Source organism: Mustela nivalis (assembly GCF_964662115.1).
Source record: "Mustela nivalis genome assembly, chromosome: 7".
In the NCBI taxonomy this organism is placed as follows: domain Eukaryota; kingdom Metazoa; phylum Chordata; class Mammalia; order Carnivora; family Mustelidae; genus Mustela; species Mustela nivalis.
The window spans coordinates 126,130,527-126,149,773 of record NC_139026.1 but is presented as its reverse complement, the minus strand read 5'-3'; the positions used below and the strand labels follow the sequence as shown (position 1 = coordinate 126,149,773).

General features: G+C 34.9%; 1 protein-coding gene across 1 annotated transcript in view; it reads left to right on the top strand.

Annotated features, from left to right (window-relative positions):
* The window catches only part of TRDMT1 (tRNA aspartic acid methyltransferase 1), a 55,337-nt gene that overhangs the window by 28,176 nt on the left and 7,914 nt on the right, over positions 1-19,247 (top strand). Inside the window, exons 3-10 of the mRNA XM_082742021.1 lie at positions 6,699-6,775; positions 9,036-9,107; positions 9,713-9,778; positions 10,536-10,605; positions 12,397-12,480; positions 14,636-14,979; positions 17,006-17,063; positions 18,085-18,214. Coding sequence (XP_082598147.1) covers positions 6,699-6,775; positions 9,036-9,107; positions 9,713-9,778; positions 10,536-10,605; positions 12,397-12,480; positions 14,636-14,979; positions 17,006-17,063; positions 18,085-18,214 — 901 coding nt within the window. The remainder of the gene's footprint in view (positions 1-6,698; positions 6,776-9,035; positions 9,108-9,712; positions 9,779-10,535; positions 10,606-12,396; positions 12,481-14,635; positions 14,980-17,005; positions 17,064-18,084; positions 18,215-19,247) is intronic.

Genomic DNA, 19,247 nt, shown 5'->3' with positions numbered 1-19,247 from the left:
TCCCATATGTTCATCTGTTTAGTTTTCTTAAATTCTCCATATGAGGGAAATCGTATGTTATTTACCTTTCTCTGATTGACTTATTTCACTTAGTATAATACACTCTAGCTCCGTCCACATCATTGCAAACGGCAAGATTACATTCTTCTTGGCTGAGTAATATTCCATTGTGTTTGTGTTTGTGTGTGATCTTCTTATGCATTCATCAGTTGATGGGCCCTTGGGCCTCTTTCCATAGTTTGACTATTGTTGATAATGCTTCTCGAAATGTCCCTTTTTAACCCCAAGAAGTATTTCTTGTTCTGTTAATATAGCTAGTCTGCTTTCTTATGATTAACATTTACATGTTTATGTTTTTCCATCCTTTCAAGTTTATCCTATTTGTATCTTTGTATTTAAGTTAAATTTACAGTGGACATGTATAGTTGGGTCTTGCTTTTTTATTTAGGCTGACAGTGTCTGCCTTTTAATTGGAGTGTTTGTACCATTTACATTTAATCTTGTTATTAATATTTAATAATTACATTTAATCTTGTTATTAATATTTTTATTAATATTTTATTAATATTTTTATATTTCATTCTACTACCTTGCTATTTGTTTTCTATTTTGCCAATCTGTTTTTTGTTTATCCCTCTTTTTCTGCCTTTTGATATATTAATATTTTATTATTCTCTACTAATGGCTTATTAGGTATACCTTATTATTTATATCTATTTTATTTTCTTAGTGGCTATTCTCGGGTTTACAATATGCTTGTAAACAGTTTTCTTTGGGATTTCTGATTGAATGTGGCATAAAAAAAATAATTCCATTCTAAAACTCTATCCCTTTTCCTAATAGGAATAAGAAAAGAAGGGAAAGGGGGATGGAAAGCCATCAATAGTAAAAATAGGATTTAGCATAAGCCAAAATAAGAAAGAAAACTATAAAGAATAGTGTCTAATGCAGTGGAAATGGGACAACTGAATGAGGATGGCAAAATCACAGGCAAACCTCCACGTATCTTGTGCAGAATCCAGAAGGAGAGAATGGCAAGGGAGAAGACCAAATGCACCTGGCAGTTGGTTCCAAGTCAAGAGAAGAGAGATTTGAAAAACCCAAATCACTGGGCTGAATGTGCTATCAAACCTCGACAGACTACGTGCTTGCCCTGAATGTAAGATCACGGGTTAGGGACAGACGTGTGCTCTTACGATAAAGGCTAGTGCAGGTCCTTCCCAGAAACAGTGTGGCCACAAAGTATCTATTTCACCTCATCTTCCAGCAAACTCCTCGATTCAGGTGGCCTCCATTAAAAAATGAATAATAACGAGAAAGGAACCAGTTTGAAGCTATACTAATATTGTACTTTTAAGATAATGTATGAAATGTAAACAAAAAGCAGAATATACAAAAGAAAATTATGTTAAGAAGCAGAAGAAAACTTCACACATACATGCCTCCCTGAACTTCAGGCATTAAATCAAACATGGTGTCTTCAGAACAAGAGCTGGAATAAATACATACCACAGCTCACAAAGCAATGGTAAGATGGTAATTGGACTGGAAAAGTGTCAGTAGTCAGGGAAAAAAGAAAGTGGAGAAAAATAAAACCATTATAGAAATGAAAGTCATGTCAGAGCAGCAAAACGTGAAATGGACTGTTCTGCAAACAATCATGAAGGACAGAGCTTGAGAAAAAGAAAGCAAAATAAAATGGAAACTAAGTACAGAGCTGATGTTGCAAAATAAATGATAACTACTAGAGACAAAAACGATCTATAATAAAAATAATTAGTACCTCTGGGGAAGACAATAAAATAAATGGAATAAAAATGTTAACAGAAACAGAGGGAAGAAATTCCTAAAATAAAATCTACAATGATTCATGAACTGTAGTATTCGTGGGCCTGTATTGAAAAAGTGACTCATTCACTTAATCTAAGCAAGAAATGAATCCAAGTTGAGAACCCAGGAATAAAGCTACCATGTTAGGAAAGAAATTATGTTTAGAAACTGGCTAAAAATGTTGTGAATCTTTGCAGTGTAGAAATAGTAATGTGATTGACATAGGAGAAGAAAGACTCAAAAAATCTGTTTGAAAGATAAATGAAGCTATGGTTTTTAGGACATTATTTGATGTTACTGTTAGAAGCTTGTCTGAGCTGAGAAACATAGAGTAGCTAATTAAAGCACGCAAGACAAAAATGAGAGAGGAAAGCCCTTATCACTTACTGTGGTGATATCAGCACATCTGTAAAGTAAGAGAAAAACGCCTGGGCCTCCTGCTCCACTTCCCCAAGCCACAGTGCACTGGGGGAGAGCGGGTGTGTCAGTACAGATGTGGGGATCAGCTTACCATCTGGGGCACTCCTGGCCTTGAGGGGAATTGTACAGGAGGAGGGCTAGGAAGGGAAAGTGCTGAGTATCAGCCAGAATGGGAAGAAGTGTCTTCCAGAGTTCCACCGCCTTCTCCCATAAGGAGGACTTGGCAGAGCTGCGCGCAGCGGACCTCTGCCCAAGGTCTCAGATAAAGAGAACTAGACATGCAAATATATGAAGAATGTGTTGGCTAGGGCGCCTGAATCCTTGACTACAGCGGCCCACAGAAACTCGATGTGCTGACCGTGTTCCAACTCTGGAGTGTGAAGGGTAGCTCTCCTCAAGGCCTGCGGGGAGAAGCCTTTGTAACTGCCCACAGTCAGGCCCGAAAAATCACAGAGAGGGTTATAACCAGGAGCAGGACTCCTTGGGTATAAAATAACTAGTAAAATTAAACTGAAGTTTGTCATTCATCTAGGTAGAAAATGAGGAATTATTAGTCACTATTATATAAACTGCACGTGCGTAGAAACCTTGTCTGGTGGTTCATTGTTGTCACAGACTCAGCACAGTGCCTGGCATATATAGTAGATGCTCTGAAATGTTGGTGGATTACTTTCTGAACGTTGTTGAATGAACAACATATTGTGGCTAAGAACACCGACAAATACCAGGCAAAGGGTCACAAAGGATAACAGTTTCAAAATAGGTATTAGAATGATTTCAAAGCAAGAGCATTTAAGAGTCATAGAAACTTACTTTATAGTGATGATTAACACAGTCCTCAAGAAAGATCTGATTGTCGTATTTATGCGCAAGATAACGTCAGAGTTCATAGAGCAGGAAATGGTAGAAAATATCTACTCAGTTTTTATTGGATATATACTGTGAGTCACAAAATAGAAAATCATTATCTTATGAATATAAATTCATAAGTAATTCTAAGTAAAATATGATCAAATGATCAGAAGTACATCAAAAGAATAATGTAGCATAATTAAAATGGATTTTGTTTTGGAAAGTATAATAGTAATTTAGTACATAGAAATTCTATTACTGTTATTCAACATGTTAATAATTGGAAAGAGCAAAACTTTGTATTAGAAAATATTTGACAAGGGGCGCCTGGGTGGCTCAGTGGGTTGAGCCGCTGCCTTCGGCTCAGGTCATGATCTCAGGGTCCTGGGATCGAGTCCCGCATCGGGCTCTCTGCTCAGCGGGGAGCCTGCTTCCCTCTCTCTCTGACTGCCTCTCCATCTACTTGTGATTTCTCTCTGTCAAATAAATAAATAAAATCTTTAAAAAAAAAAAGAAAATATTTGACAAAATGCACTTTTCCAGTTGGTTTTAATCTCTCAATAAAATTAGGACAAATGCATTCTATTGCAGATGTTTATGTCATTTACTAGCTTTGTGTGTATGTGTGTTTATATTTCTGTTTAAACACAAACATGCACATGTATCTCCAAATCCAGTAGCATGCTACATGGTAAACTTTAAAAGCATTCTTACTAAAATAATGAACAAAACAAGGCTGTCTACCTCCGGCACTGTTATTTAATGTTGTTGTGGATTGTTAGGTAATGTACTCATGTGGGAGAAATAGCATATAAATATTAAGGAGGATTCTAAAGAATAATTGTATAGACCTGGAAAACAAAAAATATACTATCCTTAAAAAGAGTATGAGGAACAATTAGTGCATTTGAGAAGGGGGTTGTTTACAAAAATACGATAGCCAGTAACTTCCTATATATACAAACAAAGACATGTTAGAAAATATAATAGAAGAAAGTTTCTATTTCTGGTACAAATAGGAAACTTACAGGCACTGACAAATACGTAACAAAAAAATCTGCATGACCCACATGGGAATAAAAGCTATTTGAAAAATTGGAAGTCTGACTGAATATTGTACAAATTTTAGTTCCCTTTAGATAAACTAAAATTTATTAAAATTGTCAAATGTTGTTTTCTAACCTACTAAGTTTTTCCTGAAGTGTTTATGACAATTAAATATAAGCATAGCCAGGAGACTTTGTGCAAAAAGAAGTGATAAAGCTAGTAGCAAGGCCAGTAAAACTGCTCATCAACATGTGATAAACAGTGCTACCACACTGAGTTGACCTTATGTCCTCTGAAAGCAAAGGGGTTTTTATGACTTGTATGGCCAGGTTATAGAAAAAGAATAGATTTCCATTGGGTTTCAAATATCAACTTATTAAAGATAATTTGTATATCTCCATAACTACTTTCTTGAATTTCAATTTAATGCCTTTGAATGCCAGGTTAAATAAAGTTGTGAATGGTTTGAGTAATTATTTCTTGTATACCTGCTCTATCATTTGAATTATTATTATTATTTTTTAAGATTTTATTTATTTATCAGAGAGAGGGGGGGGGGAGAGAGCGAGCACAGACAGACAGAATGGCAGGCAGAGGCAGAGGGAGAAGCAGGCTCCCAAGGAGCCCGATGTGGGACTCGATCCCAGGACGCTGGGATCATGACGTGAGCCGAAGGCAGCTGCTTAACCAACTGAGCCACCCAGGCGTCCCTCTATCATTTGAATTAAAAAAAAAAAAGTCACTATTTTGAAGAATCCTTTAAAATTGTAATTTTTTATGCCAACCTATATTGGAGGCAGTAGCTCTGTTTACTCCCTCCAGATTCTAGACAAAGGATGTTCCTGATGTAAAAGATTGTTGTTTTATTTTTACTTTAGTTTTAGAAATGTAGCTTTAATCCATCCATATGCAGTTAGGACATCAGTAAGTTGCTGATCACAACAGCCCTGTGCTGACAGGCTCTCTGACTTGAGTATGATGTGCTGTCTGATTGAACTGCTCTGCCCCATGTTTTCTGACAGACTAGTCAGTGTATGATTTGCACATTGTTTTCCCAAGGACCCAGGGATTCAGAGGTGCTGCAGGACCTTTTCAATATTTAATTTTGTTTTTATGTTACATATACATCTAAAACTATTTCAAAGCCTGTGATTTATAAAAATGATAGACACATATATTCAAACTTTTAATACAGTAGAGACAACCAATGTGTTCCCCAGGTTAATTCACTCTTTACAGAACTCAAAATAAAGCTTGTCCTGCCTTATTTATGTCCTTGAACTTCTTAGAAGTGTGTCATAATTAAGAAAGTTGTGATTCTAGTCTGGTTGCTTGTTTCTGGCTAAGCTTATATACTAAGAGTGTTGAATGAGAATTGGAAAACCCATGACTTGTTTCTGTGTGCAGCAGACCCCCTTATCCACGTGGGAATACATTCCAGGACCCCCAGTGGATGCCTAAACCCTCACATAGTACCACATTCTGTATATCTATCATGTTTTTCCTATATATAAATACCTATGATAAAGGTAATTTATAAATTAGGCACAGTAAGAGATTAACAATAATGATAAAATAGAACAGCTATAACAATATACTTTATAACAGTTCTGTGATTGCAGTCTCTCTCTCAAAATACCATATTGTACTCACCCTTCTTGTGATAGTGTAAGGTGACAAGATGCCTACGTGATAAGGTGAAGTGGGGTGAATAACGTAGGCATTGTGACATTGGGGTTAGACTACTGATGACCTGACCATAAGTCAGAAGGAGGATCATCTGTTTCTGGACCCTGATTGACTGGGTTTGACTGAAACTGGAAGGTGAAACCACAGATAAGGGAGGAGCCACTATACTGTATTTATCTTCTGATATATAAAATAGAAGCAAAATAGCACATTTTTCAACTGCTTTGCCCAGTAGAGATTATACTGATTAATCTTATCTGTTACCTTTTGAAGTTTTTTGACCAAACACAACTGTACAACAGTATAATCATTGTGGATATCTGAAAATGGGACCTTTTTTCATTTGGCGATATTTTAACAGAGACCTACATGGAAGGGATGGTGACTGGTCAGTATATCACATTTCCTAAATAAATATTATCACTAGAGAAGTGTTAAAAATTTTCTTAGGCCTTATGCTAAAAATTTATTAATTATAAAATGAAGTTCTCAATGTTTGACTCCAGAAAACACAGTGGTTTTAGACTTGAGGTGTCACAGAGGTGCAAAAACACTTAGGATTCAGGAAATTAACATTCCAGCTCTGCTTTGGCCAGTTCTGAGTCTTGGAGGAAGTCACTTAGTTTTTTATAGCTTCGATTTACTTCTCCAACTTCCTTCATAAGATTGCTTTGGAAAGTTAGTTTAACTGAAGTTAATTTGAAAAGTGTTAACTGTTATATAAACTTGTGAGTATTATAAATAAAACTATTAAGGGTTATAATTTCTGATATATTCAGTTATAATTAGTTAACATTTTTCCTTCTTCCCTCTTCTATGAATCTTTTTAAATGTTTTTCTCCCAAATGTTTGTTCCTTAGGGCATTACACTAGAAGAGTTTGACAAATTGTCTTTCAATATGATTTTAATGAGCCCTCCCTGTCAACCATTCACCAGGTATGTATAATAAATATGTCTCTGTTGAGGAAGAGTACTTATGAGGGATTCATTAAATCAAATTATACCATAGTTTCAAGCATGGACACTTTGAAGACTATTAGCTGCATTTCATAATTTTGACAATTTTCATAAATAATTCCTTTTATCTACTGATTTTTATAATTCAGTATTAATCATAAAGGAAATAACAATTACTACCAAATAAGCAAAGCAGTCTGGTCAATAGAAGATAGGCAGAGACTGTATGGACCTCTTTAATACCTACCTAAGATACAGTATTTATTTCTGACCTAAGTTAGCTTAAATTAATCAAACTAATGAGTATTCAGGAATATCTTTTTAACTGATTAATAAAGTAAATTTTCATAATATTCAATTACTAAATTACTTAACTGTAAAATTTAAAAGCTAATCAAGAATGCATTTGTGAATTTTATGTTTCTCAGAATTCATATGTACACTAATTCTGACTTTTTATAGCTATTTTGTAGTTCATTTTTTTATTATATAGTATTTATTTCTGTGTTTCAGGGAATTATATCTTAGATGAAATCTTGACTAATCACTTTAATTTAGATATTTTCAATTATTTTAAATAATAGTAACAATCCTCTGTCTTACATAGAGTATGTCATTTAATTTAACGAGCTTATGGGTTAGGTGTTAATGTTATCATCATTTTAGAGGTGAGAATCTGAGGCACAGAAAGATTAAGTGACCTACAATTAGAAAATATCAGAGCCAGGATTTATCAGCTATGTTATATGTTCCTATGTAAATGTGTAAGATGATTTTAAGTGGGATATCACATGTAATGAATATTCTCATTTAAATGAATATTCTCATACGTAATTTCCATCTAAGTTTTGCTTTATATGAACAACTTTAGGAAATTAATTCCCCAAGGATTATTGTGCACATATAAGCCAGGTATTGCTTTTGATACTGTAGTTCCTATCCTCAGGGAGCTTACAGTTTAAGAGAATGACTGAGAAACAATTATCATAATGTGATATATAATATATAATAAATGAATACTAGAAGTGCCATGAGAGCATAGAGGAGAAAATGGCTTGCTACATACCAGGAGACAGGAGTTCTTGGAGAGGCAGTATCTGTGCCTGAAAGTACATTGGGAATTCATCAGAGAATACAGAGAGCATTCCATGTAAAGTTGCCTCCGAACATATGTGAGCATATGGCCTGTTTAACTGCAGTAAGTAGGATGTATAGAACAGAATGTAGCCCCAGAACTATGTAGCCTCATCACTGCTGCACTGGGCCCCCTGTGTCTTCCCTACCACCAGCAGCCCAACTCCAGCTGCTGATGGCAACAGTAACTGGTTCTGTGATATCACTGTCATTGCAATGCTGAGAGGAAAGGGACATGGTGAGATGAACCCAAGATTTCTGAGGTATCTATTCAAGTCCACTCTCAGTGTCCCTCAGATCCACAGATGATTCTGGCCCTGCTGGAAAGTATGAGGGAACAGACAAGTGATATCAAGTAACTCATCTAAGGCAATGAAGCTAGGAAGTACCCAAGTCTTAAACCCTGTCCTCTATTTCTACTACCCAGGCCCAATCCAAGTCTACATTTCTGCTTGATTCTTGATCACACTGAATCTTACTTAAAAGATCTAATTGCTAGTCTAGACACCGGCTATTTATATGTCCCATTCAGACCTAGTTAGTCTAACCAAGTTGTAACTCCTGCTTGTAGAATCAAGCATTCAGGTTATGTTCTTACTTTTTGCATTGGACGAAACTGTCTTGGTTTTACCTACTATGGTCTGCTTAGGTGGTGATTAGTTATCAATGTCATTACTCTATGTTGCTACCCTACCCAACCAGCTCATTCATCTGAACTTTTGTTTTCTCATGTGGGACAGAGCAAAAGGTCTCTTCAACCAATTGTGTGTATGTGGTATGTGGGTGTCTTTTCTAAACAAAGTGATTTTAAGAGGGTAATTGATTTTATTCTCTATTGATTGTTTTGTTCTTCTTTGCCTCATATAAGTCATTTGGCATATTGTTTTATAATAAGCATATTTATTAGATAAGCAAGGCTTTTTTCATTTTAATTAAGTGAATAAATGCATTTTGTTCTTTATAGTAACAAAGATGATCATATTTTTTGTGGAGACCAACTAATTTCAGTTCTCTCAGTTTTGATGTTTTAAAAGTGATTAGGTATCTTTCTGTAAGGAAGATTCTTGATGAATTTTATTTTATTTATACCTTCTTTATCTTTTAGAATTGGCCTGCAAGGTGATGTGACAGACCCAAGGACAAATAGCCTCTTATATATCCTGGATATTCTCCCAAGGTAAAAATTTTGTATAAGCTTACCTTAAATTTAAAACTTTGGATTTGGAAGAATGTGATATTTGTCATTTTATAGAGATCAGCAGCTTATAGTACAGATACTGTGCACATCATTTATCTTCTGCCATGACTGATAGAGTAACTGCAAGTGTTTGCCAATTCCGTGGTTGCCACTGTAGTGAGTGACAGGGAATTACAGTCTAATAGCTAAATTCTGTCACCTCTCCTTATAGTATTGATGCAAGTGATGCTAATGTTGGTGAATGCTGTTGCCCAAGACCTGGAAACTTGTGCTAACCCTAGAAGCTGCCATTCTATATAAATGGCAGCCCTTTGAGTTGTACAGTTCAGAGCCTCTGTATGAACCCGTGTTTTCTGATAAATTTCAGTGGAAATTAACATTTCAAATGTTAACTTAAGTAGCTATGCCATTTTCATGGGGAAAATGAATAAAATATAAGTTGTCTCTGTCCTCTATAAAATCCTTTTATAAAAAAGAGAGTGCAGAAAATTACTTACCTTATATCTCCCACAAGTAAGGATTTTCTTTACTTCTTACTTCTTAGTAATGGCATGATTAGAATTGTATTTTTGTTTTTGTTTTAGATTACAAAAATTACCGAAATATATTCTTTTAGAAAATGTTAAAGGCTTTGAAGTATCTTCTACAAGGTAAAGATGTATTTATTATTTGGATTGTGTTCATCTTAGACTTGGCATATTGTAAGAGCCATTGTGAAATAAAGATCTTAAAAATAAACCATATATTCTGACATTTTACATATATATTTTAGTCATTAATACTGATTTTGACGAATATATACAAAGTTTCAAAAAGTTAGATTCACCTGATTCTCATTCTGATGTGTTTGAATTTTTGCAGAATAAGCACTCAGTTTTAGCTGCTAATGTGCTGCCTGTTTCTTTGGACATAGAAATATTCTTAGTAAGAAATGTTCCTGTTGATAGGCATTTTCTGTCCTGCAGTTAGGAGAAGTAAGCCCTGGGTCAGAGCGCTTTCAGATGGTAGCCCAGCCAGAAAGTATTCGTGTCCTTGAACTGGCTACTGTCTGATCATTGCTCCCCCATCTGATTTGCTACATACAGATAGAGGCCCATCCCAGTAGCAACTTTAACATCAGTAGGCTAGTGATTCCACCTCTGGATAGAATACAGCCCCAGGTGGGATAGATTATCTGGCAGCTTTACTTATTTATAATAGAAATCATCCCTATCTTTTTTTTGAGAAATATAATTTCTCAAGTACTGGACTTAATAATTATGGCCTAGGGTCATTCAGTTTCTAAACAATTTAGGTGGAGATACAGTTTTCACATAAAATGAAGTTACATATAATTTTTTATATGAGAACCCCATTTCCAACTATTGGGTGAAAACTTTTCTTTCTTCTCTTATTTTTTCTTTTCAGAGACCTATTAATACAAACATTAGAAAATTGTGGTTTTCAGTACCAGGAATTTCTGTTATCTCCAACATCTGTAGGTATCACAATTATTAATTTTCCTTTCCTTTTTTTTTTTTTTTTTTAAGATTTTATTTATTTATTTGACAGAAAGAGAGTTAGAGAGGGAATATAAGCAGGGAGACTTGGAGAGGCAGAAGCAGGCTTTCCACAGAGCAGGGAGCCCCACACAGAGCTCCATCCAAGGCCCCTGGGATCATGACCTGAGCTGAAGGCAGTCTAATCTCTTAACAGTTGAACCACCCATGCGCCTCCCTATACATTTTCCTAAAGTGAATTTGACTCAATAAAGAAAACAGATCTGCTTTGAATGATATTATACTTAAATCTTGAAATTGTTCAGGCATGGGTCTTACTTTCTAAAGAATATTGTACAGGCATATAGATTTATTTATATATATTTTATGGAAAATATTATATAGCTTGAAGAGAAAATATACATCTCTCTTTCTTTTAAAAGATTTTATTTCTTTGTTTGACAGAGAGAGAGCACAAGTAGGGGGAAGGGAAGGCAGAGGGACAAGCAGGCTCCCTGCTGAACAAGGAGCCTGACATGGAGCTCGGTCCCTGGGATCAGGACTTGAGCCAAAGGCAGACACTTACCGGACTGTGCCACCCAGGGGTCTCGAAAATATAAATTACTTTCGCATAGAAAATAAAGGATAGTTTGTTTTCAAAATCTGTCACATTTGGTAGTTCCAAATCAGGTGTTCTATAGTTTGATAATAATTCAGAATCATCCAAAATACAAAAACAAATGAACATATAACAGTTTTCTAATTAGTTTTTTGGGGGGACATACCATTAAAAATGCAAACACCATGAAATCTTGCCATTTGCAATGATGTGATGGAGGTAGAGGGTATACATGCTAAGCAAACTACGTCAGTCAGAGAAAGACAAAGATCATATGGTTTTACTTATATGTGGAATTTAAGAAAGAAAACAAATGAACAAAGGAAAAAAAGACAAACCAAGAAACATACTTTAAACTGTAGAGAACAAACTGATAGTTGCCAGGGATAGGGCGAGTGATGGAGGGACGGGTTAAACAGGGCAGGGGGATAAAGGGGTTCCGTTGTGATGAGCACTGGGTATTGTATGTAAGTGAGAAATAACTAAATTCTACACCTGGAACTAATAGAACACTGTATGTTAACTATACTGGAATTAAAATAAAATAGAATAAAATAAAAAGTAAAATGCAAACATTGCTTTTATTTCATGAATATGAAATTGAAGTGCTTATGAGCATCACCATTTATTTTTTCTTTTGTCATTGTGTTTGTTAGCCTTTTATTATCGTTAGCCTGTTATACAGTTATTTGCCCTGAAATTAAAAGAAAACCCATTTCAAAAATTAGATGTACATGAAGTATGGAAATTGGCATTATGTGTGATCTCATTAAGTTTATTTCATAGTTATTGCCTTCTAACTTTTAAAATTTAGTGCATCCTCCTTTTTTAATGAAGTGAGGCAATAAATAGCCAGTAGCTATATTTGAATTTTATTTTTTATGATTATTATTAATAATGAATTTGAGAATATATAACTTATTATCTGGGAAATAGAAAATGAAAGTGACTCAAAGGCATATGACTCATCAGATTCAATCTCTGTTCATTCAAATAAAGGTACAAAGCACCAATTTAAAAGGTTTAAGAATTTGCTACAAAAGAGTCTTCCACATATCAATAACAGATTTTTTTCTGGCAGAAACTAAATGCATGCCTATATGAGTTTTTCTGATAGGTGCAATAGTTGATGCAGATCTCTGTAGTAACTAACTGCTCTGCTTTACTCCAGCTTGGCATTCCAAATTCAAGGCTCCGGTATTTCCTTATTGCAAAGCTTCAGTCAGAACCATTACCTTTTCAAGCCCCTGGTCAGGTATTATTATTATTATTATTATTATTATTAATCTATTATAAGTGTATCTCAGTCTGCTAATTTTTTCAAGAACTAATTTGTGGAAGCTTACGTGTCTCCTATTGAGCCTATAATATATACCATGGCCTAGGTCTATTTCCTAGAACTTTTTCCTCTCCTGATGATGTTTTTATTGTTTTAAATAAGATAAAAAAACACCTTTTCTTTCATTACTAGAAAAAAAATGTAAGTTAAAAGTTAAAAAAAAAAAAAAAACTATCATCAGTGCTGTTATCCTCCTTTTCTGCTATCATTTCCCCTTTGACAATTGGCTATTTTGTATCTATCATTTTCCACCCAATACAAGCCACTGTTTTTTTTTTTTTTAAGTTTTTATTTATTTGTTTGACAGAGAGAGAGAGAGAGAGAGAGCAAGTAGGCAGAGTGTCAGGCAGAGGGAGAGGGAAAAGCAGGCTCTCTGCCCAGCAGGGAACCCGATGAGGGGCTTGATCCCAGGACCCTGGGATCATGACCCAAGCTGAAGGCAGATGCTTAACCAACTGAGCCACCCAGGCACCCACCATTGATTATTTTTGATAAAATTCATTACACTGTCCTAACAATGGCTTAAGAGTATTTTAACACATTGGTTGCATTTTCTTTGAAGTCAGTGCTATTTAGCCTTCATTGATTAAAATATAATGATTCGTACAAGCTAGAATAAAATACTCAATTGCTAGATAGGATCTCTAATTATGCAAGCACCTGTACATCTTTTTGTCAAAATTGCTATGGAAAACAGAATTTCAGTGATTTAGTGAAGCTCTCCTAAGTCATGTCCTACTATTAGGGGGTCAGTATCATTTGGATTCCTTGCCATACGGTACCAGAAATCTCCCCTTCCATGGTGGTCAATTCCAAAAACAATATATAAACAATATAAAAATATATAAATATATAAACAATATATAAATTCTAAAAACAATATAAATTAACACAGATATTAGCATTAAAAATTCCTGGAACTACTTTTCTTTTACAAAATAGGACATTTGTTATGCATGGTTACCTATTTTACAGGACAAGGTTTTCCTATGGGGCTCATGAGTAGAAATAACCTTTCAGGGTAAAAAGGGCTTTCCTTTTTTGAATTACTAGTTTTCCTCTAGATCATGGGTATATTCTAGTTTTTCATTTTTAGTGAAGGAGTATGGCAAAGTTTGAACCAATGCACACTTTTTGGAAATGTTAATGTTACTTTCTTTTTTTTTTTTTTTAATGCTGTGCCTTTTATTCCCATTACTTATTCATACCTAATGTTACTTTCTAAACTTCTTTTTTAAATATGATACTGTATATTAATAATTCAACAAAGAAATAGGAAGTATACTGAATATAGATACAGCATCATATTTGAACTTCCTATTGCTTTGTTGAATGTTTTTATTAATAAATACAGCAAGCAGTAACTCCATGGAATAAATCAGTTCTAACCTGATGACACTATAGCTATATGATGAAAAACTTACAGTAACTTGTGCACATACAAGTGAATCACAATTCCTGTTTTTAATGACAACTCTATAAAGGCTAAAGACATTTTTTGCATAATGTTGACTAGACATTATTTGTCATTCTTTTTTTTTTTTTTTTAAACCAGTTCTCACCGATCAGGTCAAACATATTGGAGGGATGTTCTTGCCAGTCTTTTATATATATATATATATATATATTTAAGATGTTATTTATTTACTTGACAGAGATCACAAGTAGGCAGACACACAGGTGGTGGGGGGAGGGGAGAAGCAGGCTCCCTCCTGAGCAGAGAGCCCGATGCAGGGCTCGATCCCAGGACTCCGGGACCATGATCTGAGCTAAAGGCAGAGGCTTTAACCCACTGAGCCACTTAGGTGCCCCCCCCCCTTTTAAAAGATTTTATTTATTTATTTGACAGACAGAGACCACAAGTAAGCAGAGAGGCTAGCAGAGAGAGGAGGAAGCAGGCTCCCTGCTGAGCAGAGAGCCTGATGTGGGTATCCTAGGACCCTGGGATAATGACCTAAGCTGAAGGCAGATGCTTTAATCCACTGAGCCACCCAGGCACCACCCAGGTACTCCTTTGTCATTCATTTTTAAGAAAGCTTTTAACAGGCTGTTTATTTTCACTTAACGCCAGGTACTGACGGAGTTTCCCGAAATTGAATCTGAACATCCAGAAAGAAATAGAATAGAAGCAGAAAATAAAATGGCAAGAAAGAAAATTGAACCAAATATTTGCTCTGATAAGAGCAGACCGTGTTCTGGAAAAGAGACCATTCTTTTTAAGCTCGAAACTTTAGAAGAAATTGACCGGAAACATCACCAGGACAGTGATCTCTCTGTGCAAATGCTAAAAGATTTTCTTGAAGATGATGTTGACATGAATCAGTATTTTTTACCGCCAAAGTCATTGCTGCGATATGCTCTTTTGTTTGACATTGTGAAGCCCACGTGCAGAAGGTCTACGTGCTTTACCAAAGGGTAGGTTTTAAGGAGACTCTGAAATGGGTTATTCAAAACAACCAGGTTTTGATGGCTATCATTTCTTTCAGTTCTTCTCAAAGCAAGGAGCATTTTACAAAATGTTTCTGCTGGAATGATTTTTTTTTTTTCCTTTTTGCCCTTAATTGCCTGCTTTCGTGTTCCAATAGAATGCACAAGTGAAAATTCCTTCTGGCAGAACATTATGTGCACAACCCACAAAAGTGCTCATAAAACACAATGCCATTTGTTTGGTGACCTTCATAAGAGCTTAATTACCCATGGTGGAAACATGGTTTCTGTAGATATTGAATTGCTACTTTTTAGCACCTTTCTTTTCATGGCACATCACACCTCAAAAATTTATGTCCACTCTCATGATCAATATATAAGAAGAAATTAAATTTTAATATCTAGAAATAAAGTTAAATCATCTGGTGCATATTAAAGCATGCTTAAATTTTATTCAGTTTTTAAAAAAATAACTAATATATTTTTATGGTTCAAAATTCAAAGGTTCAAAGATTGTGAGGCTCCTTTCCCTGTCTATCTCTTGCTCATTCAATTTTCCTTCTTACATGCAACCAGAGATTTCAGTTTACTGTCTTATCTTCCAAAGATATGGTGTGTGAGGGTGTATTTAAATACACATGTATATTTTACCCCTCTTTTTTAAGTAAATGGTAATATACCGTATGTTAATATGTACTTTTTTCATACACAGTATAAACAGGATATTATAACATATGAATACATAAAGAACTTTCCCTTTCTTATGGTATATCATAATGCCTTTTATTGGCTACCTTTGGGTTATTTTTTGAATGTTAATATGTTTTTCATCAATTTTTTACAAACCTACAAAGAAGGGGAAAGTTAGGCCTTTCCAGAAAATTTTATAAAAGATCCCTAGCTCCGCTTTGTTAATGTCACTCAACCTCATTTGATGAATAACTGTATGATTTGAAACTTCAGACTTTCTCTTTTCACCCACTAGTTAGCTTTCATGCATGCTATGTCCCAATACAAGCATACCAGATTTATTCTGATTTTATCATGTTCTGCCCTTGTACTTCCAGGGTAACTGGTTTATTGCTCTGCATTGCCTTAAAAGACTTTACTCAGCTGTTGTCTGTTTCCAAGGATGATAAGACAAGACTTATCAGTTTGGTGATAAAAAACAACCTTGAAATTCGTTTGTAATTATAAAGATGGTATAAAGGAAGCCTTACTATAAAAGTCTATTTTAGTGTAGATAATATAAACAGGCATATACACATACACACCCATGCATATGAGAAAACAGACTTGCAAAGTTATTTTTCTATGGTGTACCTTTGTATTTTAAATTGATCCATTTAGGAAAAAAATTTATGATAATATATTGAACAGCTAGTTTGGCAGTGATCCTAGGAGAAGAAATATTACTTATATCTTGCTAGCTTTTTAAACTTTCAATACAGTTTTTTATACAATAGTCTCTTTGTTGTATGAAGAAGAGTGAAAACACTGCATCACGGTAGGAGGCAGACGCATGTTCAAGGGGCCTGTGTTTGTCACGGCACTGAAGAGTGGATTTCTCAGTTCATGAGGAGAATTGATGGTTCAGGCATTATAAAAAATAGTAGCAATTTATTTTCACCTACTTAACATTTGGTTTAATGTGGCAGGGATGCCAGTATTGAATAGCATTTGGATATAAAGTCTTAACAAGTACATGCTTTCTATGGATGAACATTAAGAAACTGGCAATACAGAGAGAGAAATGATAATTAATAATGCATAATTCAAAGTGGTTTTTACACAACTCAAAACACTATGCCAACTTTAGTGTCTAGAATTTTAAATAGAATGATCTTATGTCTTCCACCCAGGAATTTTTTACTTACAGAGCATATTTATGTGTTTCATACTATTTCAGAAGGATATAACTATGTAGATTGATTAATTCATTCAAGAAATATTTAAGAAATTTGACATTAACTAATACATTAGATGCTGCATAATACATGTGTTAATCTTTCAGTTATGGAAGCTACATAGAAGGGACAGGATCTGTGTTACAGACCACAGAGGATGTGCAGGTATTTTATATGCTTTAGAACTAAAATATTTGAAAATTATTTTAAATAAACCTATTTAATACTTAAAATTTGGAAATATTAAAATAATTTTACATGTTTAATTGGGAATGAATATATATATTACTCATATATTATACATAATCTCTATAATTCTTTACAGTAAGTCTCTTTTTATTTGTTGTTGCTAGATTACTTTCTGTACAAAAAATATTTTATGTTTCACTTTATCTTTTCTTATTTTCACCTTTGGTATTTTTTTTACTCCGAAATGAGTAAACTGAGATGTAGCATACAAGAGTTAATGTTCTCTAAAATTATGCACTAATATCTTAATATTCCCTTGGATCACACAGTATAAAGCTACCTTTTAGGGAAAGAAATCTACATCTTAGCAAGACTCTTTATTAATACCTCAGTTGTAAAATAATTGAAAATAAGCTTGATATGCTGCAAAAACATTTTATCCTTTTGAATAATTTTGAAGAGAAATCATGTTATCTTCTTTTATACTGAATTAAATTCTTACCATTTGTAAAATTTACCCATGGTAAAATTCCTATTAGAGGCAAATGGATAGGAGAATTTATTTTTACCAAAGGTATTTTATCATTTTAAGAAAATAATTTGATGAAATTGATCATAAACAGCAAACATTTTAGTGATCTACTTGTTAGCATTGTGAAGTTGATTTCATTTGTTGATCAGGTTTCTTTTTCATATCTTTCAGTGTATTTCTTTTATGTCATATTGCCATTGTTTTTTTCTTATGATTTAATTTTTGAGGGATCAAAAATGACAGGGAAACTGAACGTTTCCTGATTTGTTCAACATTAAGTGTTTCCTTTCCAGACATTTCATTTTCAAAGTTTATATTGCCATTGATGAGCCAGTTACAGAATTCATTGCAAGAGACATTCTGCCGTGCGTTCATCCTTTTTGAGGCTTCTCACAAGAGATGATCTTATCTTCACAGATCTACTTGCACTCTACTTTATCAGTTATCTTGGCTGTTTTCTTACAGATTGAGGATATCTACAAATCCCTTACCAATTTGCCACAAGAAGAAAAGATAACAAAATTGTTAATGCTTAAACTTCGGTATTTCACTCCTAAAGAAATAGCAAGTCTCCTTGGATTTCCTTCAGAGTTTGGTATGTGGGATACACGCAGACCCAAGCTTTTGTTTATTAAAGGTGCTAGGGTTCAATAAGGACTCACAGGTGTATTTTATGAATAAACCCTTGCCCAGACAGATGGATGTAAGGAACCTTCCTTTCCTGATCAGGCCATTTTTGACATTTTCCTTCCCTCTTTCTGCTTTTATTCTTAACCTGCCGAAGTCCATTCCCTTCAGCCTCTATGCTCTCTCCCTTCACTCTAGTACTGGTCCTGAGTGGTTTTGGGAAAGGTGAGCCCAAACTGCAATTTTTCTCACCTCTCCCCACAGATGGTTGTTAATAGCATGTCCGTCTCCGGCTTTATTTTCTTGATTCCAGAAGTCGTGTTCTAATAACCCCACACTAGATCTTGTGAGAGAATGCCAGAATTGGCCTTTTTATGAAGATATTAAGAGGTTGTTGAGGAATTCATTTATTTTTTTGGTGGTAAGCATATTTGTATTTATTCTCTTCAGAGACACATGCTATCAGTTATGCACCTTTTCTCTTCCCTATGAGGGAGAAGAGAGAAGGAGTCTGGGAAAGAGTGTTCCTAATGGAAAGAAAGGGTGACTCAGGAGCACAGATGCCAGAATGGACAAAATGATTGTAGAGTCTGAGACAGGGAGTCTCAAAAACAGAAAGGAAGATACAGTAGCAGAATGAGAAAGATGTAGTCCTAACTCCTTTGCAGTCCAGGAAATCCAGGTGTTGTTGCCTTTAGGAGTTTGGACACATGGCCCTGGCCTTGTAGAGTGCCTGCCCCATCCCTGATCTCTCCTTCCCAGCGCCTGTGCTCTCCACGGTACTGATGCCATCAGTTTTATAGGTTGGGGTGGGTGAGTGGCCAGTAAGTGGCTCGTGGTGACCGAGGAAAGACAGACTTCTCTAACATGTTTTCAGGACTGCACAAAGAGGGTTTGAATGCACTCTGGGGGTTTGAATGCAGAAAAGCCAAACTTTTCTAAGTCTAGTATTGTTACAATATTAATACAGTCCTATTTTTGAAGCGAATAATGGGTTAAAT